General features: G+C 46.9%; 2 protein-coding genes across 3 annotated transcripts; one reads left to right on the top strand and one right to left on the bottom strand.

The window, feature by feature from the left end:
* Positions 1–9,262: 9,262 nt before the first annotated feature.
* Positions 9,263–22,481, bottom strand: RPUSD3 (RNA pseudouridine synthase D3). 2 transcript variants are annotated; one of them, XM_063123450.1, is made up of 9 exons: positions 22,388–22,481; positions 20,750–20,889; positions 18,989–19,033; positions 16,387–16,483; positions 14,584–14,691; positions 14,333–14,417; positions 13,988–14,114; positions 12,279–12,418; positions 9,263–10,171 (listed from the first exon to the last, which is right to left on the bottom strand). In XM_063123450.1, the coding sequence occupies exons 1-9, from the start codon at positions 22,459–22,461 to the stop codon at positions 9,932–9,934; spliced, it is 1,056 nt and encodes a 351-aa protein (XP_062979520.1). In that variant the 5' UTR covers positions 22,462–22,481; the 3' UTR covers positions 9,263–9,931. The 2 variants fall into 2 exon arrangements, with proteins under 2 accessions (XP_062979520.1, XP_062979521.1); XM_063123451.1 differs by lacking the exon at positions 22,388–22,481 and adding an exon at positions 22,264–22,317.
* Positions 22,482–22,821: 340 nt separating this feature from the next.
* Positions 22,822–26,862, top strand: JAGN1 (jagunal homolog 1). The gene is made up of 2 exons (XM_063123449.1): positions 22,822–22,958; positions 25,480–26,862. The coding sequence occupies exons 1-2, from the start codon at positions 22,870–22,872 to the stop codon at positions 25,940–25,942; spliced, it is 552 nt and encodes a 183-aa protein (XP_062979519.1). The 5' UTR covers positions 22,822–22,869; the 3' UTR covers positions 25,943–26,862.
* Positions 26,863–27,182: the final 320 nt, after the last annotated feature.

Here is a 27,182-nt window from a genome sequence, read left to right as displayed (position 1 = left end):
CTGCATTGAGCAGGGAACTCGATGGCCTTTCTACTAGGTCCCTTCCAACACTACTCTTCTGAGTCCTTTCCCCGTCACCTGAAGTGATGACACTGTGATGCTTACCAAACTAACACCCAAACAAGCTTTGCTCAGCTGGTTTCCCCTTCCCTAAAGAAACTGGCAGCGGAGGCATCCCTACGTCCATAAAATCCCACTAAATGTAGCCAGAACGGTTTTCGCTCTCATTTTCACCAGACTCCAATATTTTCCTTTCAAAGCTCCTAACCAAGTATTGCTTCCTTTTCTTTGTTTGCATAATAAAGGTTGCTATTCTGTAGAGTGACCTTATGTCAAGGTCCCTTCTCCCCAGAGGCTTTTGATTTGGAGGGATTCTGTCCCATAAGGGCAGGGGCGGAGAGCCAGATCTGGGCCTCCTGGGGTCCCCAGACGACTGCACCCCCTTTCCCATACCCAACCACCAATCGTTTGGCACCCCCTGGCTTCTGCACTGTTTTTGCCCATTCTAAAAGGTTGACATCTCCTATTTTTGTGTATTTTAGCCCCACCCCTTTGCCCTTGACCCACCCACCACTACAACGCAACCCCCAAGAGCTTCTCCGAAATGAAATCTGGCCCTTGGTCTGAAAAAGACTCAACAGCTCTACTTTAGGGTAGAGCCCATGAGCTGAGACCCGAGTAGCTTTCAGTCTCCAAATTCTTGCCTGTGTCTTGTCTGCTGTCCCGGGACTCTTCGATGACAGTGCGTGGGGGATGTTGCTTCTCCCCCACACCTCATTGCTTCCTTGCAGAGCCATGGCTTTACGATCCGCTAGTAGCTGTGGGTTAAAGTACGGCGAGTTTGGGGATGGGAGTAGCCTGCCTTCATCTCAGGCCACCCTTGCTGGCGCAAACTGGAGTTGACCTGGGTCTTTGGGGAGCCTGCCACACCTTTTGGCTTTTTGCTTTCTGCAAATGACCGAAGAGCCGATTTGATGTTTGGTGCTTTCTGGGGCCTCGCCCTTAAGCCCACGTGCTGTGTTATTGGTTCTTCCCCAGGCCCGGCTGCCCTCCGCCAACTCCCCTGCCTCTTCTGCAGAGACGGAAAGGCCGTGGCAGGTTTGCAAGTCCTGTGCTGCCACACCAGAGCTGTCCCTCTGCTTCCTGGAGCTCCCAAACTCCGCTACCGCAAGGCGGCCATCTCTTGCCAGGCAAAGGTATACAGCCAGTCCTTAAGTGCCCATGGAGTGGCACTCCTGTCCTGAGAAGCCTTTCTAACCTAACCCTGCAAGCAGAATGCCTCCCCTGCCTCCTCCTCCCGCATCGCCACCTGTGGGGGCCACCCAAAGCTACTTCCTACTTTGTAACATCTTGCAGCTTCAAGCAGTAGCTGAAATGTCACTGTGCCTCTCCCTCCCTCCCTCCCCCTTTTGGGACACGCTTCCTTCTCCCAATCCAGTAACCATTGATCCTTTCCTCACCTATATTGCCTAGGATGAGCAGTGGCGGCAACAGCTGCTGCCGCTTGTACCAGCTTTTGAAAACCAGATGTCTGTATTGCCTTGCGTGGGGGGAAAAAGGCTGTGAAACCATCCAGGATAATTCCACCATGGCGGCTGACTCTGTGTCTTCGGTCTGATAAAAATGGAAGAGGAGGAGGAGGAGGAGCTCCATGTGAGTTGCACTTCGAAATTCACCTTGGCTTGGAATTCCAAAAAGACTTTTGAGTGCATAATGTCATTCTTGAATCAGTTGCCTCGATTCTGAAGACGACGGGGCCTCTTCCACGTGCCCTAGAACAGCCAATTAGGCTGGCTAATGAGGTGCCTGGCATGTACAGGTGCTTTCCCTTCATGTGGTTGGATGACTTTCTGAAGTCTTTGATCCTTCATGCTGGAAACTGGAGCGTCTTTTGAGACACTTTTCTCCTTCACTCACACGAAGGGAAGAGACTCAAAGCCATGAGAAAAGATGACTGGAGCTGTTGAGAGCCAATGAGACCTGTAGGATGTAGAGAAAGGACACACTGGCCAGGGTAGACGAGGAAGGGGATGTCAGGTTTTCGCCTTCTAGCATGGGCGGCACTAGTTACCTCGGCTTTACCCTTTCAGATGATCACATATTTCCACTGCTCTATTTCATATGGTAAACAAAGAGCCACGTTGGTGACCCTCTGACTTTGTCAAGTCCTTAATTTAGGGATACTAGTCACTGGCAACCCCAGAGCACAATCTGGAACCTGAATCCGGCTATTTCCATGTGCCCACTCAGAGGCAAGAGTGTAAATTCAGGGGATTGGGGGCTGTGATCTTAGATCTTTGCTGGTTGTCTATTTGGGGGAGTACCCCCCACCCTTTGCTCTTTACCAACATCTCCTCGAAATGAGTTTCAAGTACAACTAATTGCCAGCCAGGTCCTTAAACAGGAACTATAACCTTGGCCAGCACATGGTTAGCGAGCTTGTAAATATCAGAATACTTCTCTCTGAGAAGGAGGAAGACAAAGGTAGGTGATGGAAAATTAGGAGAAAGCTTTGGTTTTATACCTACGTGGGAGTTTCACTGGAAGCCGTGTATAAAAACAGAGGCCAGTTCCTGAACTGAAGGTGGTACATTTCATGGGGTGCTACTAGTCTAGAGGCCTGAATCCCACAGACCCCAGTATAAAATACATTATTCTTGTAATTGGGGGGTTCAGGCAGGATGGTTACTTTTCCCTGCCAGGGCTCCTATGACATTAGCAACTGCCAGACAGTCAAATTCCACCACGGGATACACACTTGGCATCACTGAGTCTTTAATCCAGGGAAATGTTCCCCTCTTGAATTTTTGCCAGTCAAGGGGCCGCTAAAAGCACAGGAGACAAGTGTGAAGAGAACATGACAAAGCAAGCTTCAGTTAACAGCCTTCCTCAACCTGGGGCGCTCCAGATGTGTTGGACTACAACTCCCAGAATGCCCCAGCCAGCTGGCTGGGGCATTCTGGGAGATGCAGTCCAACACATCTGGAGCGCCCCAGGTTGAGGAAGGCTGAGTTAAAAGAAGGTGGGAGAAACTACACAGTGTGTATACCCATGTCCATCATTTGAGCAATGAATGGGCTGCATTTTTGGACAAATGTACATGCTTCTTCTGTAACCCAAGCTAAGAGAGAACCTGTTCTTTGTATGTTTGTTGCAACAGTTGGATTTGCACAGCATTGCTCGACTGGCCCTTGTGTCAGTCACAAGGCCACCACCCCTGCCTTCTCAGAGCAGCTTTTCAAATGGTTCCGCATTACAAAAAAATAAATAAAAATTAACCAGATGTGTATGCAAGACACTAAAAAAAGGACAACCAAGCAACTAGCCTGCCTGAAGTCCGGGGAAGGGGCAAACCAGAATTCAGTACACAGGCTGGGATGTGTGTCCTTCCGGGAGCAGGGAAGCTGAGCTCACCCCAGACCATTAACACCTGCAATCCCTCCTCTTCGCAGGCTTGGCTGTATGAGCCCATCATTTTTGTTTAAAGCAAACTTCCCCTTTAGCCTAAATGTCACTTTTCTCATTGTTATTATTTTAACCTATGCCTATGAAACGTCACAGCAGCACTGGGGAACATTGTTGTCAGACGCCAACTCCCATCATCCTTGGCCATTGGCTAGTCCAGCAACATCTCGAGAGCACCAGGTTCTCCACCTCTGCTTTACAGGCCGGAAAGGTCATTTTAATGCTTCTCTCTCCCTGGTTCATTCCAGCTCCTTCTGAAAGTTGTTTTTCAAGATGGCACTGAAGGCCTGGAGTGTCCACTTTAGTTTTTCTAGGGTAGCACCATCTTGTTTAAGACAGCCCCAGCCCAGAGGAACAAAACAGACCACCCTAGGCCCACAAAACATAGAAAACTGTCATTTATATATGATTAATATTTTGCTGGGGAAATTTCAGGGACAGCATTGAGAGTATTTGTGGGGATGTAGTTGTGTCTATCCTATTCCCCCCCACATACTTGCCTTGCTGTAACTTCTCCATATCTCTTTACCCTGTCAACAGTCTTGAAGGAAATTCAAGATGGTGACAGACATCCACAATATTCTGTTAATTTTATTTAGAAGGATTAAATTGTTGGTGCCATCTTGACTTTTCAGTCCAGGAAAAAGGGAGGTGAGAGTGAGGTGCATGGTGGGAGGTGAGAGAGTGAGGTGCATGGTGGGAGAAGTGGGCTAATCCTGCCCCCTTTCACCCCTGGTGACCCCCGAGATCTGTTTTGCCCCCCCTTAACTATGTTCTAGATTGCAGACTATTTCCAGTGGCATTCACTGATTCTATGAATCAAAGCAAATTCTTACCTGCAGAGCCCTACCCTGTGTTGCGTTTCCTGGTTCCAGTAGAGTCCAGACTGTGACGGAGTGCTGGGAACTGGCCTGTAGAGACATAGCTAGTGTTTCAGCCTATCACTCATGTAGCTAATGTGAAACACCTAGAATATAATTAACCACTGTATAATGGCATCATGGAGTGTATCTAATGCTTAATTATGAGAAAGACATGGGTCTTCCTCATGGGTTTTGGGTACAAGTATTTATGCTGGAAAACAAAGTATTTTAATAACTGCATGTTATGATTTTGTAGACCTTGTAGTGCCTTCCAACATGTCTCCTGTTTCAGTTCAAGAAGGGCCCTCAGAAATGAAAAGGTTACATCCATGTTCTAGGTATCCTTCCTCAACTGGGTGCCCTCCAGATGTTTTGGACTCCAACTCCCATCAGCAACAGCCAGTAGTCAAGGATTATGGGAATTGTCCAAAACATCTGGAAGGAACATGTTTATAGAGGGCTATTCCAGGGGAAGCGTGAGGAACCTGTGTCCCTCCAGATGTTGGTGGAACTTAACTTGCATTGCCCTTGAGTATCATGTATGAAGCTCTAAATAAGTGGCAGTTTTGACCTGAACCCCTTGGGGTCTCCATACAGAAGGCTCTCTGTAGGCCCTTGCTAGCAAGAGGGGATGGAAGTGGAGAGCGAGGCTGTAGTTTAGTGGTGGAGCACATGTTTTGCATGCGGAAGGTCCCCGTCAAATGCCTGTCAAAAGATGTTGGGTAGACGAACTGGGATATGTTCTACTTGAGACCTTGGAAAGCCATTGACAGACCTAATATTCAATACTGGGTCCAGTGTTTCCTCACCTTGGGCCTCCAGATGGTGGGCTACAGCTCCCATCATCCCTGATCATTGGCCATGTTGGCTAAGGATGATGGAAGATCTAGTCCAATGTCAAGTGAACCAAGGGCCACTGGGCTGCTAGGTAGACAAATTTCGTCCTGCTCTAATTCAGCTTCCTATGCGAGAGACTCTGAATGGCTGTTCTGGAAGATTTATTATTACTAGTTGCACAGATTGTGGTTATTTGATTGTCGTATCTTTTAGTTTGCATATTCCAGGATGCTTTGTAGTATTAGAACTTCCTTATTCTCACCCATCCTTACGTTTGCTATCTTTTATTGTTAGCCTGCTCCCATGCTTAATAGCCGACTGAGAGGTAGACATATAACAGGCAACACTTTCCGTGGTAAAGAGAGAGGTGCGAAGTTTCACCTGATACATTTCAGGCAGCCATTAAAGGCTCAAGGGCAGTAAGAAACAAAAACAAAAGGAAGTGGCCATTCAAAACAAAACACTAATTAAAGTCTAGGAAAAGTAGCTTCAATATCTCTCTTCTGTCATTCCTTGATTCCCAAACCTTTGAAGATAATCAGAAACACACACCCCGTTCAGTTATGTATGAAACTGAATAATCTATAAACTTTACTTCTGTAGTGTATTCAACTAATCTTTGTAGAACTGTTTTTAATATTTGGAGTAAAGATTTCTATTGCTTGCTTTTGTGGTGGTCATTTGTACATAATGGCAAACAACAGCGTTACAAAACGAAACAAAAAACCCACCAAGCACTACGGGCATGTATCTGTGAGTGTCAGAGATTTCAGAAATTTGGGTGTGGAACTTCATTGCTGCACAAGTGCTACTCAAGGCCACCTTACATGATCAAGCAAGCTATGGTGGTTCGTTTAAATTGGAAGCGTATGCTGGGCACCTTTAGCCTAATTACCTACCCAAATCTGGGCTGCATAGCTTGTTGGAGGGGGAAAATAACCCCAAAATAGGCCTAAGCAAAAGCTCTAGGCTGCATTTTTATAGCACATCATTTTGTGGGGGTGTGGCAAGAAGGAGGAAGAATTGGGCAGCTCTGTAAGTAAGGCTTTGGACCAAAATAAACTGGCGCTCTAGCCTTAAATGAAGAATAAACCTTCGCTGTTAGGGAGAAGCTGTGGGTCAGTGGCAGAGCTCTTGCTCAGTATGCAGAAGGTCCCAGGTTCGATTCCTGGCAGCTCCAGGTAAGGCTGGAAAAATCCCCGCCTGAACCCCTAAAGCCACTGCCAGTCACAGTCAACAATACTGGGCTAGATGGATCCATGGTTTGACTCCATATAAGGCAGCTTCCTATGTAATGGTAATTTTGCTTCTGCAGAGCATAAACACTACTAAATTCATTCATTCATTGCATTTATATCCCGCCTTTTTCGTCCAAGGAACCCATAGCGGCGTACATAATCCTCTTCCTCTGCATTTTATCCTCACAACAACCCTGTGAGGTAGGTTGGGCTGAGAGTATGTGACTGGCCCAAAGTCACCCAGTGGGTTTCCATGGCTGATCTCCTGACTCCCAGTCCAACACTTTAGCCACTACACTGGCTCATATTGTCATTCATATGTCAGGATATCCTTCCCTTTTGCTGGGGAGCTGCTCCAAATCTTTTCCAGTGTCAACCATCACCTTTAGAAGAGAAGGAAAAAGTGGCCAGGTAACATGACTGTACCCAGGCCTGAAATCTCTCTCAAAGGACCTGGATACATGTGTGTAATATTACCCAACTTGACATTCTTCACAAACATTCCCCAAACTTGAATGCAACCTGAACCTTCTTGATATCAGACAACCTTAAAAGAAAACGGGTGGAACGTGGTAAGTGCAGTCTTGTGGTATCTCGCTTTAAATGCCTTCTCACGCTCTAGTAGCTGAACAAAGCTCTCAAGTTACTCTGCTGGGAAAAAGCTTTTGTAAAAGTAAGATAACCATCTGGCACTGCTAAAAACCCACGTTTAAAGTCCTTGCCTATTACCATAGGTGGCACACACCTTGCATTAAACTGCACCACCTCAGTAGTTTCCAAATCAGTCTTACTATTATCGGATCAATTTATGTTAGTATAGGAATAGACAAATTTTCCAGTTGCGTAAGTTCCTTCGCAAAGAACGTAAAAAGTAGCTAGCTGCCAGGCACAGATGTTCTTAAGCGGATGTCGAATTATTTCCTAAGCATGAGACTTGTGAAATTGAAAACCTTACATACCCCTGCCTCTACACCTACACCCTGGAGAGAAGACCTTCTCAGTGGAGGCACTTTGGTTCCATCCCTGGCCCTTACTCTACTGTTCTCATTATCATTAGGTGAATATCTTTTAGGCTTTTACTTATTAAAGTGTTTTATTTCTGCCAACTTATGTGCTGTTTTGTTTTTAAATTGTTGTTACTATTGGTTATGTTATTAACATGTAAGATAACTCTAACATTGATGTTGAAGGGTGATCTAAGCATTTAAAAAATACATACTCTGGATTGGATCCAGATCCCTTGTCCCTGGGATTGCCATATTCTGAATCCACAAAACCGGGACAATTTTTTTGAGGGTGGGTGGGTGTGGCGTTACACCCCACAAGTCCATTCCAAATGTATGTCTGCAGTTTGTAAGTCTGTGGTTTTTAGAATGTTGGCCTGAGTGGGCGGAGTTAGAATGTCTTGGGAGGGGGGAGGAGTGATATATAAGGGAATGACTGAGGGGATTGGGAGATCCTTTTCAGGAAAGCTTTTCAGGGAGACTTGTTAGGTACTCTTAGAGTCTGTAGTGCTCTCTGTATTTATGGTACTTAAGTTCTGGGAAATTTGAGGGTCAATGTAGTGAGTGGTGTCTTTAGAGTGTGGTGTGCACGTAGTGGATGTATATTAATCAATACTGATAATAAAGAAAGTTCAAGAGTGATTGTGTGAGAAAAAGGAAAGCGCGAATGTGAATGAGTGACCGGATTGTATGAAAGGTTTCAAAAAGGTTTTTAAATGTTGTTATTTGAAACAAAGCTTATGAACTTTTAAAAATAAATTTTGATTGTTTTGTTTTTAAACTACCACAAAAGTCCCACGTGTCTGTTTGGCATTTATCATCTTAAGTTTACACATTCAGCACCCACTCGGACAATCATTCACCTAAGCAGATATAACTCACAGCGCATTATTATATATATTAAAATTCATTCTCCATTTTAAAACCCCTTTCTCCACATAGTTTGGAGGAAGGTGGGTTTTATCCTTTGCCTCAGGCGTATCAAGCGGTGGTGCTTGGCTTGAGCAGGGAGTAGCTGCGGCTGGGTCTGGTGTTCAGAGCCTGTGTCGCCCCAGTGGGGCTAGTTTTTTTTTTAAAAAAAACCTGAGCAATATGTAAAGGTCTAGGGAAAGAAAAGAAAGCTATCTAAGCTTTAGTTATCTAACTGCAATCCTATGTGTGTATACTCAGAAACAAATCCTATTAAGTTAAATAGGGCTTATTCCCAGGTAAGTATGCATAGGATTGCAGCCTAAAGTACTTAAGCACCTGCAAATAAATAATAGGCAAAGAACAGTTTAAGCAAACTAACAGAAAAAAAATGACTCTAAATTACATTTCTACATTAGTTTTCAAAAGCTAGAGGAGACTTCAATATGGAGACTTACATTCTACTGAGCAGGCTCAAGGCACCATTTCAGAGGTTGGGATTTCTCCGGCCGGCTGGAACAGGAATCCAGGATTCTTGACTGAATGGCCGGGGCATTTTGGAAATGCTTGGAAACAGTGACATTCCCGGTTTTCTGGGACATATGACAACCCTACTTGTTCCACCATCAGAAGATGACTTCGGGTAGAACAGAACTTCTGTGTCCTCCCCTCCCCCCTTTGCATCCTCCAAATCTGCTCTGGAAGCTTGGGGGACCCTCTGGAAGATATCTGGAGGGTACCGGGGTGGGTGGGGGGGCTGCAGCAGAGAGGGCACGGAGGTATCCTTCCAATGATAGATATGGATCCAATCCTCTTTGTTCAATAAAGCACACAGAACAGGCAAATAGATCTTGTTTAGAACCTATTCCACAACAGAAATCAACCCAAAAGAGTATTTGATTTTATTAAAAAAAAAAAAAAACAGTACTGGAAATTCAAAGTTTTCAGGGCTACAATTTGTATTTAGCAAATGCAGATATTAAATAGGAGAAAGGCCTACCCTCACATTCATAGGGCAGTAGCAGTACCTGGGTATCCAAGGCCTCCGTTGCTATCCCCCTGGCAAGCAATCCAACAGGTGGGTGCTGCCACATCTGTCAGGATACATGCTCAGCACATTGGTCTCAGTGCTGCAATAATTGTAACTCGCCCAATCTATGGAGTGCATAAATCCCATTTAAGTTAGTTAATGGAAGTGGAGCACTCACACTGATTGCAGGAGGTACTGGGCGTGCCCTGCCTTCCCTGGCCTGCACCTAAACTGAGCTGCTGTCTGATGTTACCACGACACCATCATACAGACACAGGAAGAGTGCCGGTTAGGAGGCCATTGAGGTTCAATTCCTCATGGCAAACCAAGGCTGCTGTTGAATCTGACTTCCTTTGTGCTTTATAAAGAGAGCGAGCGAGCCTTGAAACAGCTTCTGTGGCCAGGTTAGGCCAGGCAAAGGCTAAGAAAGGGACTTTCCCCAGCCTCACGTCTGCACCAGCTGTGGGAGCATCATGTCAGCAATGGACAAGATAGTCCTTCCTTTCTGCAGCAATAGGCTCCCTCCCCTAATCCGGGCTCCTGGCTTTAAGGTCACCACGTCCTCCTGACCGGGGCGAACTGCGGTTATTGCGCTGGTGCAAACACTTTGGGCATCTCCCCTCCCTGCTTGTCCTGTGGCAAGTCAAGTCCCAGAAGAGAAAGCGTCTGCAGGAAGAAAGCTGGTGGAGGGGCCGTGAGCACAGGTCTGGAGGTGGAGGAGCCGGTGGCAGGGAGAAGGAGCTGGTGCAGATGGAGGTGAAGCGGCACGCGGTGCACCAGTTGCTGCTGCAGGTGGAGCTTCCTCAGCAGAGGATCTTCTAGGACCTGGGGGAGGCGGGTGGAGGAAGAAGAATGAGTAATGTTAACGATGTCTACAGCACAGCCTTACAATCCCAGTTTTATTTTTCTCCTTGGCTTTCTTGCCATACAAGCTCAGGGGTAAGTGACATCTCCTTACAACCCAGTTGGAGGGTGCCTTAAAGCAAAGGAACGTGACTTACACCCAAGAACAGGCAGCTTCTGGATGGAGCAGGAACTTGAACTCAGGGATCCCTTGTTTCCAAGCACAGTAGTTTAGATACAAGGCGGTCAATCATACCACCAGAATCATGTTTTGGAGATTTTAATACTTTCTACACTGATGAGAAACCCCATACCGCTGCTTTGAAGTCCTCTATGGGAGCTGTATGGCACCTGTATTTTCCCTCCCTCCCAGGAAGCTAATAGCTGGGCAGATTAGCTCTAGAATGGGGAAAGAGTGCAGAGGAGAGCATTAAGCACCCCTTCCGCAGTGCCATTTCAGAGCAACAGCTACATAGAATAGTAGAGTTGGAAGGGGCCTGTAAGGCCATCGAGTCCAACCCCCTGCTCAATCCAGGAATCCACCCTAAAGCATCCCTGCACAGATGGTTGTCCAGCTGCCTCTTGTAGGCCTCTAGTGTGGGAGAGCCCACAACCTCCCTAGGTAACTAGTTCCATTGTTGTACTGGTCTAACAGTCAGGAAGTTTTTCCCGATGTCCAGCTGGAGTCTGGCTTCCTTTAACTTGAGCCCAGAGGGCTGCTAACCAGCCCTGTGCCCTAAAGAGCCTAGAGCTGGCTGTGCAGCCATTGGAGAGGGAGCTCTGCAACCCAATTCCCCACCCCGATTGTGGAACTCCCCTCTCCGCCCCACAAGAGAAGTTACGCCTTTCCCTTTCAGGCACCAAGCCAGAACCTTCTTGCTTTCCTGTGCTTTCCCTGCTTGAGTTTTGCTGCTGGTTTGAATTCTCTTATTGCATCTTTTTATCGTTGTTGATTTTATTGCCACCTATGTTGAGCAGCACTTGGATGGCTTGATAGATTTACGTTTTGATGTAAGCTGCATTCGATAACTGATTAGAAAGAAAAAATAGAAATCTCTATCTCTACCTACAAAGCTGAACACATGTATATGGGGTTTTATGCCCAGAAATATTTACACCCCATCTAGATGAGCTACAAACTTGAAACGCTGATAAGTCTTCCTGTACAATGTACCCCCACAAAATCCAAAACCCCCAATTTTTAAAGTTTAACTATTTTTAAACAATTTAAAACAAATGCTAGGCAGACGCCTACAACTCCCAGAAACTGTTGAGGAAGCGCCTCTCAAAGGATGGGGCTACCTGCGGACCGCCGAAGGCATGCTGGGAGATGTAGGCTTTTCAGAGATCTCGGGGGAATTGCCCTAGATCTCTGAAACTGCTACACACACCATCATGTGCCTTGCCTGGAGCTGCCCGCATTCACTGAGAGCAGCGAGGGTCCCAATCAGGCCTTTGGGGTTCCCCCAAAAGATCACACCCCATGACCCTGGCCTCACTCGCTTCCCTCAATCATTTGGTGGCTTCCTGGCTATTGTGCCATGTTCCCCCTTTCTAAAAGTTTGAAATGACTTTCCTAAAGTTCCCCTGCCAAAGGAAGTGAGGCAGGTGGCTACTAGAAGGAGGGTTTTCTCCGCTGTGGCACCCCGGTTGTGGAATGAGCTCCCCAGAGAGGTCCGCCTGGCGCCTACACTGTACTGCTTTCGTCGCCAGCTGAAGACCTTTTTATTCTCTCAGCATTTTAACACTTAACTTTAATTTAAATTTAAATTTTACTGTTCTAACTCTGTATTTTAATCTTATATCAATTTTGTTGCGTGGTTTTATCCTGGTTGTGCTTTTTATACTGTATTTTGTAATTGTGCTTTTAACATGTTGGTTTTTTGTGAACCGCCCAGAGAGCTTCGGCTATTGGGCGGTATAAAAATGTAATAAATAAATAGATAAAGAAAGAAAGTTGTCTTAATGGCATCAAGAGCTTTAAGCAACAATATGCTGGCATGTTTTGTGTTTTGGCCACCATCCTTCTTCCCTTGCTCTTTAGGTCTCCCACACCAAGAAGGGCAGCATCAGTTCCACGGTCTGGTACCTGTATCCGAGGCAGGGTAGTCTCAGCAGGCAAGAGGAAAGGTTCTCCCAGGACAGTCCCCACACGGGAAGAATACACGTGGTCCCCCAGCACAGGGCTCAGGATCAGGGTCAGGTGCACCGGCAGCTGGCTAGGGAAGGCTGCCAGTGAGAAAAACAGAAGATCAGAAGGGGATCCAGAGTAGGGCAGAAGCAAAAAAAGCAGAGTAGGGCAGAAGCCTGCGGCACGATCCTTAGTCCAAGCTCTCTTCAAGACTTCGGGGCACGGCTGATGGACAGCATCCAAAAATAAGGTCAAATAAAAGGAACTGTGACTGCTTGATTATGTACCCAAGGAATCCAGACTCTGCAGTTTGAATAAAGGCTCGTTTCAGTTGCTCTGACTTGAAAGTCTCTCTACAAGCATGAGGACTGGAGACTTGACCCTTTGTTTTTCGTTTTATTTTATTCTAGGCTGCAATGTCTTCCACAATATTTGAGTGGTAATGAGGCCAAATGGCAGAGAACAAGTAAAAAAAAGAAGGGGGACGACGACGACAATGTAGACTAGAACAGGCACTTTTAGGAAGCAAGGCTAGAATAAGAGGAAAGGAATTGAAATTAAAGTAATGGGCTAAAAACCCCAAGGAGGGACAGGGAGATAAACTGGCCATAGAAGTGCCATTCTCTAATCACAGGAGAACCTGACTAGGTCCCGTTTGGTTTCCGCGAATTCAGGCAAACAATGCTCATGTACACGAAATGCAGGGCCGTTTCTAGAGGGAGGCCAAGTGAGTGCTTGCCTAGGGCGCTAGGAGATCTGGGTTGTCAAACGACTCCCCAGGGAGGCAACAGCGACAGTAAGCTGGGTAAGGTTTGCCACACGGTGAAGGAAAGCACTGACTGGCCAGTCTGCTTGCCATTTTAAATCCCTGGTGCGAAAGGAAGCAAGTTGAACCAATCAGCTTCCCAACTTTGGTGGTGGCGGTGGTGCACAGCCCATGAGAGCACTGGAGCAATTAAAGGCATGCCTTCTCACTGCTCCAGGGCCCTTATTGGCTGTATCCATAAAGCGGCCTCTGTTCCAAACACATGTTTAAAGCACCTTGCACTACAGTGACATGGATAAACATTTCATGGTAAAAGAAAAACATTAAAAATAGAAGTTATCGATAAAGCAAAAAACCTCATGCTTCCCACCTGCCCCATGAACCCAATAGTGGTAACATGGGAGGGGTAATGGAGGCAGCATGAAAATTGTATCTCGCCTGGGCACCAAAATACCTTGAGACGACTCTGACTTGAACGTCTCTCTGCAAGCATGAGGCCTGGAGACTTGACCCTTTTTTTTTTCTTTTAAAGGCTAGTGGGGTTGCTGTCTCAGTTTCCAAACTGTACGCCGCACAACTTTAATCTTAGGAGAGGGACGTCTGTGGTTTGATGGGAAGCAGTTGTGACTGAGCTGCTCAATGAACTGAGCTGTCCCACTTTGGGCTGCTGTCAAGTTTCTCACTTTGCTTTCCGCATCATAATGCCCGATCCCTGTCCCAGTTTGGGGGAGCCTTCCCCAACCTGGTGCCTTCCAGGTGCGTGGGTCTACAACTCCCACAATCCTCAGCCAGCACGGTCAATGGCCCCGTAGTCAAAAGAATCTGGAGGGCCCCAGGTTTGGGGGCGGCTGCCTTAGGCTGCGTCTCCTCCGCAGCCGATCCACCCCGCCCCATAACACACCTGACAAGGGCTGCAGCCGCAGCAAGGCACAGCCGTTGCAGGAGTCCAGCACCTTGTAAAGCGTCAGTGTGTTTTTTACCTCCCTCCTTTCAATGCTGTTCCGAGACGGGGAAGCCATTGGCACCACCTGCAAGGCGGATAGAGGACACGAGTCAGTATCCTACCTGCCGCTGCTGGTCATTTCAGAGCCCAAGTAGTCCCTGTGCCCAGTCCAGGCAGTTGGATCCCAGAGAAGGCAAGACTGGACACACTGGGGCTCTCCGAGCTGCAGCTTCACTGTCCAACCACAGAACCCCTGCTGCATCCAAAAAGCCCCTCCTCCCGCCTGATTAACCCTGTCCTCACCAGGTCGAAATCTTCAATTTGCATCAGCTTGAGGCCTGTACGGATTTCCCCCTCCAAAGCCGCAGGGATCCGGGTAGTGACCGCGCTGTAAAGAGAAGGGCCACTGTCAAGCCACTCGTAGTTCATGGATGCTGCAAGAGAAATGGCCAAGGCAGGACGGATGCCTCCAGCCCTCTCCTCTTCTCCTGCAAGGAGTCCACACACAACATACCGTGAGTAGAAGCAGGAAGAAAGTGGAAGTCGTCACTCACCAGTAGGAAGCGGTTGGACGTTTTGCTCTCTGGTTCTTAATGTAGAAGTCTCGGAGACGCTGGAAGGTGCTTGGGCAACCCGAGAGCAGAACAAGTCCAGAACTCTCCCTAGGGAGGGAAAAAGCCCTTTACATTCATTCTCTGACATAAGCTGTTTGTACATCCCATTTTATTCAGGGAGGTTGAAAAATAAGTGACGTGCCTAAGACTATTCAAGTCTTCCATAGCAGGGATGAGGCCTGAACCCAGGTCCTGGACACTTTCCAACATCAGACAAAATAATTGACAGCCAGGGCACGCTATCCCCGTCAGCTCTATGACTGCACCTCCACTGCTCCATCAGCTTCCAGCCATTTTTCTCAGTTAACAGCTCTTCCCCGGAGGGCTCGCAATCAAATGTTCTGGACTACCTCTCCCATCGTTCTCAGCCAACATGCATGTATGGTTTAACCCATCTGGAAAGAACCCGGTTGAGGAAGGCTGGTTTGGGGAATTAAAGAGGCCAAATGAAATCAAAGTGACACTGTAAACCTAAAAAGTATTAACAAAACAAAATTGTCAACCCCGTTGTCGTCATCATCATCTATTTATTACCCGCCTCTCCCTCTGGATCAAGGTGGGGAACAACACCAAACACAATATAATACATAGAATTAGTTAACAGAGCATATAAAACCAATAAAATATTAAAGTAACAATCACAGCATCTTAAAATTCTTAGGTTTAAAATTCATCAGGGTACGCCTGCCGGAAGAGACTAGTCTTTACGGCTGTCTTAAACTCAGAGAGAGCTTTTAAGCTGACGAATCTCCTCCGGCAGGCCATTCCACAGTCTGCGGGTGGCAGAAAGAAAGGTCCTCTGGGTAACAGTTGCCAGCCTAGCTGTGGCTGACTGGAGTAAACCCTTCCCACAGGACCTGAGTGTGCGGGGCGGATTGTCTAGGAGAAGGCGATCCTGCAGGTAACCTGGACCCAAACCATGTAGGCTTCTAGGCTCAGAAGCGCCCATCACAAGCCTTTCTACCTCTCCTCATCAACCAATTTTGGGGGGATAACTGAAGAAAGTTCTGGAGCAAATTGGACTATTAGCACCAGCTCTACTCTGGGGCAACTTTCTCCCAAAATCCCTCCCTCCACAGCCGCTCTGCCTCTCCACCGCTTCACTCCAAGCTCGGGTCCTGGACCATACTCAGAAAACGGAAGCTGTCGCGCAGACCATCTGCGTCGGAGGCGTCAGGGGCTGCCTCCTACTGAGTCAGACCATGGGGTCCATCTCGCCCAGGATGACCAGCACCGACAGCAATGGCTCCCCAGGGTTTCAGGATTCTTTCCTAGTCCTACGTGGAGATGATGGGGACTGAACCTGGCCCCTTCTGGCTGTGCTCTTCCACTGAGCTACAACCCCTGTCCCATGGATACTGCTGTAGTACTCTAGTTTTGATCAGAGTGCAATGAATACCTTTAAATACACAGAGCCAAGCTGTATAGGAGACCCTTCCCCTCTTGGTTTCAATGAATGCACAGGCCGTGGTTTGAGGGCACCTGATGCACCACCCTCACTGAAGCTAAGCAGGTCTCGGTCTGGTCAGTGCCTGGATGGGAGACTACCTGGGAATCCCATGGGCACCTTGTGCGCTATATAAAACTGCATGCATCTCACCATACATGACCTATCCCTTCTAGGCAACCTGGTGCCCTTCAAATGTTTTGGTGAGTGGCCAATATAGTCCAAAAACATCTGCAGGGCACCAGGCTACCTATCCCTACCGATTCTTCCACAAAAAACTTGCCTCAGCAACTTACTTCTGGGCAGCTTTGATCACCTGGAGATCCTGTGGGAGGCCCAGATTCTGGCTTAGATCTGGTAGAAGAGACAGCAAAGTTAGGTCTTCTGGTTTGCCTATTGTAGACAGGTAAGAAGAGAAAATGCAGGTTATCACCTATAAAGCCCTCAGGTCCTGGTTATCTGAAAGACCATATTCTCCCTTATGAGACTGCCCGTGCTTCGGGGGAGGCCCTTCTCTCAGTCCCATCACCATCACAGGCACGTCTGGTGGGAATGCGGGAGAGGGCCTTCTTGGTGGCTGCTCCAGTGCTCTGGAACTCTCTTCCCAGGGAAGCTAGACCTTCGCCCTCCTTGATGTGCTTTTGGAGGTGGCAAAAACTTTTTTGTTCCGGTAGGCCTTTGGCAAATAATCTGGACCTCCGATTATGCCAAGGACTTTTAAAATTGTCATGTATTTCAAATGTTTAAATCAGTGGTTCCCAATTAGCTAAGTACTGCGGACCCCTTGTTTTTCAAATGCCAAGCTATGGACCCCCTACTTTTGAAAAAAATGTTATCTCTATGGTAGTTACCTGCGCGAAGCAATTTTTTGGAGAAAATAAGGGGTAGCCGCTAATACGCAAAGGATTTGAAAATACGCAAAGGATTTTAGGTATACTAAAAAACAGACCATAAAATTTGTGATATTTGTGATATTACCACGCAAAAATGACAACAATTTAGTTAGGAATATAAAGATGAATTTAATTTTACTAACGTCTAGTTTATAATTGAACAAATTATGACTTTTCTAGCAGCTACTAAAATTAAATGTGATGGGAGAAATCATGCCTCTTTTTGTCCCAAACAATCCCTTCCACATCCGGTTCAATATTTCCTACTTTTAATCTCAAATCTGGATCAACATCGAACAGATTTCTATGCTTGTTCTTCATATAACAAAATGTCGAAAATGTTTGTTCAAAGATATGTGGAACAAAAGGGAGCTACGTAAATGTTTCAAAGCTTTTTCACCTAACTTCTTATAATCAGGAAAAACCTTCACCCAGAATTGGTCCAGTCTATATTCTTTGAAAAATGATTTCAATGAACCATCACAAGTCACGTCAACAAGTCCATCTTGCTCTTCCACAGATAGAGTTGTTAGTTGTACATCACCACATTCAAAAGGATTCCTTATCCATGAGTTTTCAGGATTAGGTGCAGGGAAGTAATCTCTGAAGCTAGTCACTAAATCATGCAGGTGCTCAGTGATGTTATATTTTACTTCTGGTAGGAATCCGTCGCCAGTGGACTCCAGAAATGAATGGTGAATATGTGAATGGTGCCACGGATCTCCTAGGTGGGTTACGCGGACCTCCTGGGGTCCATGGACCACCAATTGAGAACCACTAGTTTAAATGTTTTAATATTGAAACATATTTACTGTATTTCTTCGATTCTAAGATGCACTTTTCCCCCATATAAACATCTCTAAAAACGGGGTACGTCTTAGAATCGCGGATGCGTTTATTATTTCTTAGAATCAAAGCTTTTTTTCCTGTTGGTGGTACTGAAATTAGTGTGCGTCTTAGAATCGAAGAAATACAGTAATACATTTTTAACTATTGTATATTTCTGTTCATATGTTTTAAATCAGCGGTTCTCAACCTGTGGGTCGCGACCCCTTTGGGGGTCAAACAACCCTTTCACAGGGGTCGCCTAAGACCATCGGAAAACACATATTTCCGATGGTCATTTATTTGTAATTAGAAATAAATATTTCACAATATATAATTACATATTGTTTTTGTGATTAATCACTATGCTTTAATTATGTTCAATTTGTAACAATGAAAATACATCCTGCATATCAGATATTTACATTACGATTCATAACAGTAGCAAAATTACAGTTATAAAGTAGCAACGAAAACAATTTTATGGTTGGGGGTCACCACAACATGAGGAACTGTATTAAAGGGTCACGGCATTAGGAAGGTTGAGAACCACTGTTTTAAATGAATATGTTTTAAATTTTGTAATGCCACCTTGAGGCCCTGCTTTGGGCAAAAGGCAGGATACAAATAAATATAATAATAAATAAATAAATCCAATCATGAGCGAACCTGGCCAACTAGGAGACAACACACACACACACACCTGGCAACAATTCAGTTTCCCTCCCACCCGACCATTCAGCCTGCTGGGTTCATTTTCATTTTGGGAGTACACCTAGTACAGGGGTCCCCCACCCTTTTGAACCTGTGGGCACATTTGGGAATTGGAGAAACTGCTGCGGGCACCACCACAAAATGGCTCCCATGGAGGTTGCGGCTCGTCAGGTAACAGCTGCCATGGGGGCCTGGCTTGTGGGGAGAGAAATAGTGAGGCTAGGAGGGAGGGGGAAATAGGAAGTCAACGGGAGAGAGGGGAGAGAAAGAACAAGGTGGTTAGAGGTTAGAAAGGGAGAGAAAGAAGACCACCCTCACATTTCCCAAGGTTTTTATTTAAGAAATATCCTTGGAGGGGAAAGGAGAGTAGAGCTTCATGGGTGCCACTGGAGGTCCCTGTGGGTGCCACATTGGAGACCCCTGAGCTAGTAGTATTTAAAACACATCTCACTGTCACACCATGTACCTGTCACAGGCAAGCCAGGGGGTTTGCTGAGGGCCACGAGTCCATCTGAAACACAAAGCAAACCAGAGTCAGGGCGCCCTCAAGTCGAGCCTTGGTAGGTGTTGCAGAAGCACAATTCAAAGCCAGGGGTGTGTGTGTGGGGGGGGGCTTGGTGAGATTTTCAATAGCTGGGGAACGGGGCTTCTCAGTTAGCAGTAGCTCTTCCTACTCCTCTCTACACTCAGTGTTCCCATTCACAAGTAACGACAAATGGATGCCAACTGCAATTACAATAATAGGCAGTTTCAAAGTTGAAGGTAACTGGTTGTCAACATAACATGCCGACCTATCTTTGCGTTGCTAAAACGTATTAGTGTGTCAACCTTTGTTTTTTCCCTTTAAAATTTAACAAGTATTCCAATAAAAAGGCCTACGTTAACATCTCCTTTCATCTTCTCCCTCAGATATTTCAGGTCATATATTTGCAGTGCATTCCGACAAGATAATTAACATGGAGTGCTTATTTGTTGTTTACTAAATACAAATAAACATGCGAAACTAGATCACTGTCTAGGGAAACAGACATTTTCTTGATGCAAAATGATTTTTTTTTCCTGATGAAAATTAGCCTAATTTGGTAATTGAATTCAATGCCAATTTTCTGGTAAACCCACAACACTAATGGGGAAAGTGAAGGGGGAAGAGAGAGAATACACAGACCAGCTTTCCCCAACTTGCTGCCCTCCAGATGTGGTAGCTGGAGGACTAGGGGAGTTGTAGTCCAACAGATCTCAAGGGCCCCAGCTTGGGGAAGGCTTGACATAGACAGATAAAAGCGAGATCTACAATTGCATAGTTACACAGAAGTTACATTCTGCACATTTCTGCGAATGGATTCCCTTGCAAAACACAGAGGTTTTCAGGCATTCCTACGGTCTTTTCTCAAGGTTCGCCTTGCTGCCCATCACCTTACACTAGGCAAATACAACCTATGACCTACAAAGAAGAATGTGGCTCCTCAGTCACATAGGGCAGCCCACTCGATAAGCCCCCACTTCTTTGCCCCAGTGGCCAAACAGAGCCCCCCCCCCCCCCCCGGAAAACACACCAGCAGGAACTCAAGGCCAAAGCCCACTCCTGTCACTGTCCCTCAACCACTGGCATTCAGTGGGGCAACCTACACCTGAACATGGAGGTTCCATTCAACCACCATTGTGAGCAGTAACCATCAACAGACCTGACCTAGGAACATAGGAATCTGCCTTATTCTGACTCAGGCCATGGGTCCATCGAGCCCAGTATTGTCCGCACTGACTGACAGCAACTTCTCTCCAGGGTTTCAGGCAGGGATTTTTTCCTGTCCTACCTGGAGATTGAACCTGGGACCTTCTGCATGCAACACATTTGCTCCATCACTGAGCGATGGCCCTCACAGCACCCCCTGCAATGCCTAATCTGCCCATAGAGCCCTATTGCGTCATCTCCTTCTAAATCCTGCCAAGCTAGTGGTCACTGTCATATCTCAGAGTAGCAAATCCCATCCATGAACTCCTCATTGTGTGAAGAAATATTCCCTCTTCCTCTCCAGCCATTCGGTTTCCCTGGATGATCCCAACTGCTGGTTCAGGGGCAAGGAACCTGTGGTTCTCCAAATGCTGATGAACTCCATCCATCACCCTCAGTCAGCATAGCCAATGGGCAAAGATAATGGTACCTGGAGTCCAACAACATCTGAAAGTTCCTCCACGGCTCTAGTATTATTAGGAGAGACAACATACATACCATCTCTGTGCACCACTGATGCTGCCAGTAGCCTCAGCAGGTTCTCACGGCCCAGCGGTCTTTTGGGCCCCAATATGCTTTCTCGGCCAGAACTCTCTGCCATTGGCTTCCCCAAGCCTCTTTCCTTCAGCATCTCGTACCTGCAAGAAGGGAAAGTGTAAAAAGAATATCTATTGCAGGGGTGGACAATGTGTCATCCTCTAGATGTTTTGACCTACAACTCCCGTCAGCCCTAGCCAGGGTAGCCAAAGGTGAGGGATGATGAAAGTTGAAGGCCAAAACATCTGGAGGATGACACATTGTCCACCCCTGCACCACTGCGTAGCTAGCTAGCCAGGCTTAAGCTCCCTGCTTTCTTCTACCATCCTAACCCTGGTTTTCTCTACCTACGGTTTGCCCACCGTTCTTAAATCTCCTCCAGCAATACATAAATATTAGTCTCTGAATTGATACCTTGGGCTCCACCAGAAATGCCAGGGCTGCTAGCAGCTCTGAATGACAGGATGGCTCCATGTCCATTAAGGGACTCACCAGATACAGAGATTAAATAAATGGGTGCACAAGGAAGGAGGAAAATGGAATTTTAATCACAGGCTTGTAGAGAACTGGTTCTTGTGAACTCTTGGCTGATCTAGAAGCAGGTGTAAAGATGGTATCCTTGCCTGCCTCCATCTCCAGACCTCTCCCAGAGCAGCTGGTGTTACTTATCTCAGCCTCCCTGAAATCAGTAGGACATATGAATACTTTTGTTTAGATACACATGAGGATTTCTATTCCACAACTTTCAAAGTACCTGACAAGATGGGTTGTAGGTCCCAATAAAATGAATCAGTGAAGGAATAAACATCCACATGAATCCTATCACCCTACCTAAAACTTTCATTGCCATAAGCAATTCCGCTGGTTACCCCAGACATGGTTTTCAGCTCCTACCCAAGATTTTTCACAAATCTGAACGAGATCCAATCAGTTCCAAACACTTCAAGATTCCTCTCCATTCCCCCCTTTTCTTCACACCCAGTGCCATCAAATTACCTCTACAAAAAGCCCCTCCCTGAGTTCCCCCACTCAACCGTACCTAGGGCTTTATTTGGAAGGGGAGAAAAGAGGCGGGGGAAGACAGAGTCCACCTTGCCTAAAAATCACCGCAGATTAAGAAACACGACATCTTAATGCCAGGCTATGCTTACTAGTGAAAGAGAAAGATCCTCTGTACATGCTTGGAGGCCCTTTTCTTTATCATTACTTTTGACAATTGAGCCTTGACACTATAAACAGCTTCCAGGTTTAAGCTCTAATGAGCAATGTCTCTAATTCCTACACATCTTCCCACCACCCCATTCAACAGTATATTGGCGAGATGTTTGGAAAATATAAAATTATACACGTGTGTGGCTAGGGAATAAACAGGCAGGACACAAACGTGGGCTTATTCTCATTACTTCCCTTTATTTCTAGCAAAGGATGCAGATATTCAACAGGTGAGTCTCCCCCCATATCGCGAAGAACCAAACCTGTTGGGTTTCTGCCTGTCACTCAATACAAGCCTTGCCAGAAGGAGGGAGAAGAATCAGAAAGCGGGTGGCAACGCGCCTCCCCACAGAGTTTCTTCCGCCTTCTTCCTTACGAGCCTCTTACCAGGCACGCGTACTGAAGGGCGCCCATGATCTTTCGCACCCGCGGAACAGGCGCCAAGCGGTGGATCGGAACATCACGAGAGACCCGAGGCGGCGAAAGCACAGGGGCCCATTCAAGCACGCGCGTGCGTACAAAGAGAAACTAGCATGGCGCTGGGGCTGCCGGGAGATGTAGTTTCGCATAAGGGAACGGGATCAGCGGGGTTCCACTCCCTTCTTTCTAGTGAGCAGGGATTGTGCAGCGCCACCTGGAGGAGAAATCGGCGAACCGCTAAATAAGAGCCGCGGGAGGAAACAGCGCCATTCAACCGCAACCATAGAGTCTGTCCACCAAAGGCGCAGAACTGCCAACGTTTCGCATGGAAAGTCGCGGGGCAGGAGGGAAGGATAGGACCGTAAAGCGAAGCGCTCGCTCAGAGTTTACGCATGCGCACTTTGGCGTTCTGCCTGCGCTGACGTCGGCTTTCCGCCCCTCCGTGAAAGATGGCTTCCCGCGCGGGACCCCGAGCCACGGGAACCGATGGCAGCGACTTCCGGCACCGGGAGCGCGTGGCCGAGCACTTCCAAATGAGGTGGGGGTGGGGAACTCGGGACGCGCGCTCGGCCGGAAAACCAAAGCTCTTCCCCGCCGCCTCCTCCTCCAGTCATTCCCCTGCAGACGCCCCGTCCTAGGGTCCCACATCCGTGTACCTGGTTGCTTGCTTTGGCAATGGGGTTATTGCGGGTTTTCCAACCCCCACAACGGAGTGGGTGGGGGGGAAAGCATGCTGCTCTTTTCTATATAGTAATTTATGGCAATTTGGGTTCGTTTTTGGGTTCGTTTTTTAAAATACATATATAGGAGTCTTTCCAGCTGAAAAGCGGGGTATCCACCCAGTACATTAATAAGGGTGCGATCCTATGTATTGTTAGAAGGAAAAAAGTCCTGCAACTCCTAGCATGCTGGAAGTTGTAGGACTTCCCCTCCTCCTAAACATATATAGGATTGCATCTTAAATGATGTCGCATTACAAATGATGTTTTTATAGTGCCATCTCCCTGCCTCATTTACAGGATTTTACAGAGGCCTAGGCGTGGACATGTTCCGCCTGTAACCCTCCCATGTTTTCCTGTTGCTTCTTCTGTCCTTTTCTTTTCTTAGTGCAGAACATCCATTAAGGATAAAAAGACAGAATTGCTGCACTGTGCCTACTAATTACTAGCACCCAGGGCTCTCAGACTGGAAGCACCCTTGCTCTGTAAGAAGACAGACAGAAGAAAGTGGGGGAGGAAAGAAGGTGATTGGAAGATCACCTGCTGTTTTGGTTGCCAAGTTTTTTTTCTGGCAAGGCTCCCGGACCTTTTAAATTAATATTAAGCCTACAGGCCAGGACTGCCTTGTTTCATTAATTGTATATCAGCACTCTGAGCTTTTTCAACTGAAGTAAATTAAATAAATAAAAGTAAGTAAATACAGATTTAGCCCCTGTGATTTAGCCCCTGCCAGGAAAAGGTTGGCTACTTGATTGCCATTCAGCCTTTCTTGTACCTTACACCTCAATTAACTAACATCTATTTTATTCTCACATTCTCCACTCTTGAAAATACTGGCATTGCAGCTCAGTGCAGTTTTGATGTATGATGTGTAGACATTTTTGCCTGAATCAGTTTTATTTCTCTACACATTATTGAAAACCAATTGGTGAAAGACTAGATTTAAGGCCTCATCTACACCAACCAGGATATTGTGCTATGAAAGCGGTATATAAAAGGCAGGAGTCACACTACTGCTTTATAGTGGTATTGAAGTGCATACCACTATATGGTATGCATATAGTGGGGCCCATTGACACATACCATTTACCACTGTCATACTACTATATCCTGCTTGGTGTGGCTCCTGCCTTTTATATACCGCTTTCATTGTGCAATATTCTGCATGGTGTAGAATGAAGCCTATGGTAGTCTTGGGCTGCTTCCATTGATCAAATCAGGGACACATGCACACCCATAAATTGTAAGGATGCCATCTCAGAATAGTATGGCATTTTACACTTTAAAAGTGCTGTGGAAATAAGCACTATTAAACACCAGTAATATAGACTTGTCAAGTTTGGGGATTTTGCTCTGGAAAGTCCAGGATTTTGTTGCTCAGTTGGGCTGTTTTTGCCACCCACATCCCTGCTGTTACCTCTGATCTCAGATTCGAAATGACAGGGTGGTGGTTCTGCTGTAGGTGCGCTCCAGCAGGGGAGCGCCCACTGTTACCTCCATTCTGAGACCAGCGATAATAAATCCCTCTGAGGGATTTCCTCTGGGGAATGGGGTTTGGAGCCTACGCCTCGCCTCCTGGGGGAACCCCAAGAGGCTCCACAGGCTGGACTAGGGAGTCCTGAAGTCTGGAGGTTCTGCACCTCTGATACAAAAAGTACGTAACACAAAATTAGGTGATAACCTTGGGCTGTGCTGGCTTATCATTAATATCCTACCCCCTAGAGTGTGGTCAGTTAGGGATTGTCCTGCAACACATTGCACTGTAAACATGAAAGTCAAGGGCAGTTTTCCACAACCTGGGGGCCCACCAGATGAATTGGATTACAACCCCCATCATACCTAGTCATTAAGCCCAATGCATGGGGACGTTGGGATTTTTAGTCAACACATCTGAAGGGCCCCAGGTTGGGTAAGGCTGATGTAGAGTATGAAAGCGTTTAAGCGTTTAAGGTCTACTCCATGTTTCAGGGTTTGTTTGTTTTTTAAAAAACTTCTAACCTGGGTCTTTCTGCCTGCTTTCTCACCAGCGTAGCTTATTTATTATTTAGAATATTTATTTAGCGTATTTTTATCCCACTCCTCAGTCAAACAGATTCCCAGAGCAACTTATAAATAAACAGTAAAAGAAGATAGTTCTTGCCTGCAGTCTTGCAGTCTAGAAAGAAGGCACACAAGGAAAAAGGAATACAGAGGGAAGAGGGAAAATATGATTAGGCTTTCAATAGGGCTGGTGGCGTGGTCTTGCTTCCCCCACTGTCATCTCCCACAATACAGCCTCTCTCACCACCATTAACTTTAGCATTGCCTGTTGATCACCTCTTTTCTCTCTGCTTTCCACAGTGTGTCCCTCAAGTCTGAGATTAAGAAACTCATCTACATGCAGGTGGCAGTGTGGCTGCTGGTGGTGGCTCAGATGTGCGTGGCTCACTTCAAGCTCCTGCCCCATGACCAGGTGGCCATGCCTTACCAGTGGGAGTACCCCTACCTGCTCAGCATCATCCCTTCACTCTTCGGCCTCCTTTCCTTCCCCCGAAACAACATAAGCTACCTGGTGATCTCCATGATCAGCACCGGCCTTTTCTCAGTGGCGCCTCTCATCTACGGTAGCATGGAGATGTTCCCCATGGCGCAACAGCTCTACCGCCACGGCAAGGCCTACCGCTTCATCTTTGGCTTCTCGGCGGTCTCGGTCATGTACCTGCTGGTGGTGGTGGCAGTTCAAGTCCACGGCTGGCAGCTTTATTACTGCAAGAAGCTCCTGGACTCCTGGTTTACCAGCACACAAGAGAAGAAGAAGAAATGAACAAAGCGGCCGGGGAGTTGCATGCATGCCACACTGTCTTGGGGCAAAGGGGGGGAGCTTGGGGGCACCCTCGCCAAGCAGAGGCGGGTGCTGCTGCTGGGATTCCTTGCAGTCGCCGCTGAGCCAGGCCGATGGGAGATGCCAAGTGGGAGCTGGGTGGAAGCTGAGCCACGTGTGGGCCTCTTCCAACCTGCTCTGGGAGTTGCAGACTTGGGACAATCCTGCTTTGGAAGGGAATTGGGGGATCCTCCTCTCAAAGGTGAAGCAGCTGGTACCTTCGAATAGTATGCCATCATCACCAGGCATGGGCTGGTGAGAGATTCTGGAGGCTCTTGGCAGTTTGCATGAACTTTGGACCATGCCTAGGCAGTTTTGCGCACCGGAAGACATCTTGAGTTGTGCTGTGGCAGGTTGGATACTAGCTGGGTGGGGGAAGAGCTCATGGTGAGGCCAGGACTCCCTTGCCTACACCCATCCTAGAACTCCCAGTCAAAACTGCAACTGGCCCCTGCACCCTTGAGAGATGTAGGTTGCATGCAGTCATTTCCCCAGGAGTAGCTACTCTTCCAAGCTCTGGTGGACAGAAGGCCCCTTGCCTTGCTGACCTTCCAGATGGAGAGGAACGTGGCTGTCAGGCTTCACTCCCCTTCCAACAGTGGACTCGGGTCTGCCAAGCTTTGAACTTAGGCCCACAGGGCTGACACTGCCCCTCTCAGCTCAGCCTGCTTTCCTTGCTCGTGTAGCCTGTGCCCACCCTTTGAGATCCCATCCCTGCTCAGAAATCCCTTCGCCTTTGGTAGGCTGCCTGGGTGCCCCAGAGATAGTTGCTGCTGCCACTGCTGCCTCATTGCTGGCCAGTGGGTTTCAGCATACCACCCCCTCGTGTGCTTGTGTTCCAAATAAAGAGATAACTTGTGAAATCTTGCGGCTGGGTCTTTTGTGAGGTGGTGGGGAGGATGTTGCATCTGGCTGCTGGGGTTAGATCCACCCTCATTCTAGCATCTGCTTTATATTGCCAGAATGTCTAGGGCAGGACTGAGGAACCATTATTATTATTATTATTATTATTATTAATAATAATAATAAAGCGTTTTGTTAAAAAGCGCTGAACATGAAATAAAAAGGTCAGCAGTTTACAAAATGCAATAAATACTATAATTCTAATAAAAGACGTTAACTGGATTTAAAGGGTAATGTTGATGATTTATAGTTATATACCGCCCCATAGCTGAAGCTCTCT

Source organism: Elgaria multicarinata, chromosome 3, assembly GCF_023053635.1.
Source record: "Elgaria multicarinata webbii isolate HBS135686 ecotype San Diego chromosome 3, rElgMul1.1.pri, whole genome shotgun sequence".
In the NCBI taxonomy this organism is placed as follows: domain Eukaryota; kingdom Metazoa; phylum Chordata; class Lepidosauria; order Squamata; family Anguidae; genus Elgaria; species Elgaria multicarinata.
This window is presented reverse-complemented; position numbering and strand designations above follow the sequence as displayed.

Coding starts and splice junctions, on each gene's coding strand:
- JAGN1 (XM_063123449.1), top strand. CDS start 22,870: ATGGCTTCCCGCGCGGGACCCCGAGCCACGGGAACCGATGGCAGCGAC. Junction 22,959..25,479: donor GCCGAGCACTTCCAAATGAG/GTGGGGGTGGGG, acceptor TGCTTTCCACAG/TGTGTCCCTCAAGTCTGAGA.
- RPUSD3 (XM_063123450.1), bottom strand. CDS start 22,461: ATGTTCCGATCCACCGCTTGGCGCCTGTTCCGCGGGTGCGAAAGATCA. Junction 20,890..22,387: donor CCCTTCAGTACGCGTGCCTG/GTAAGAGGCTCG, acceptor CCCTTCTTGCAG/GTACGAGATGCTGAAGGAAA. Junction 12,419..13,987: donor GCGGCTGCAGCCCTTGTCAG/GTGTGTTATGGG, acceptor TCTCACTGGCAG/CCTTCCCTAGCCAGCTGCCG.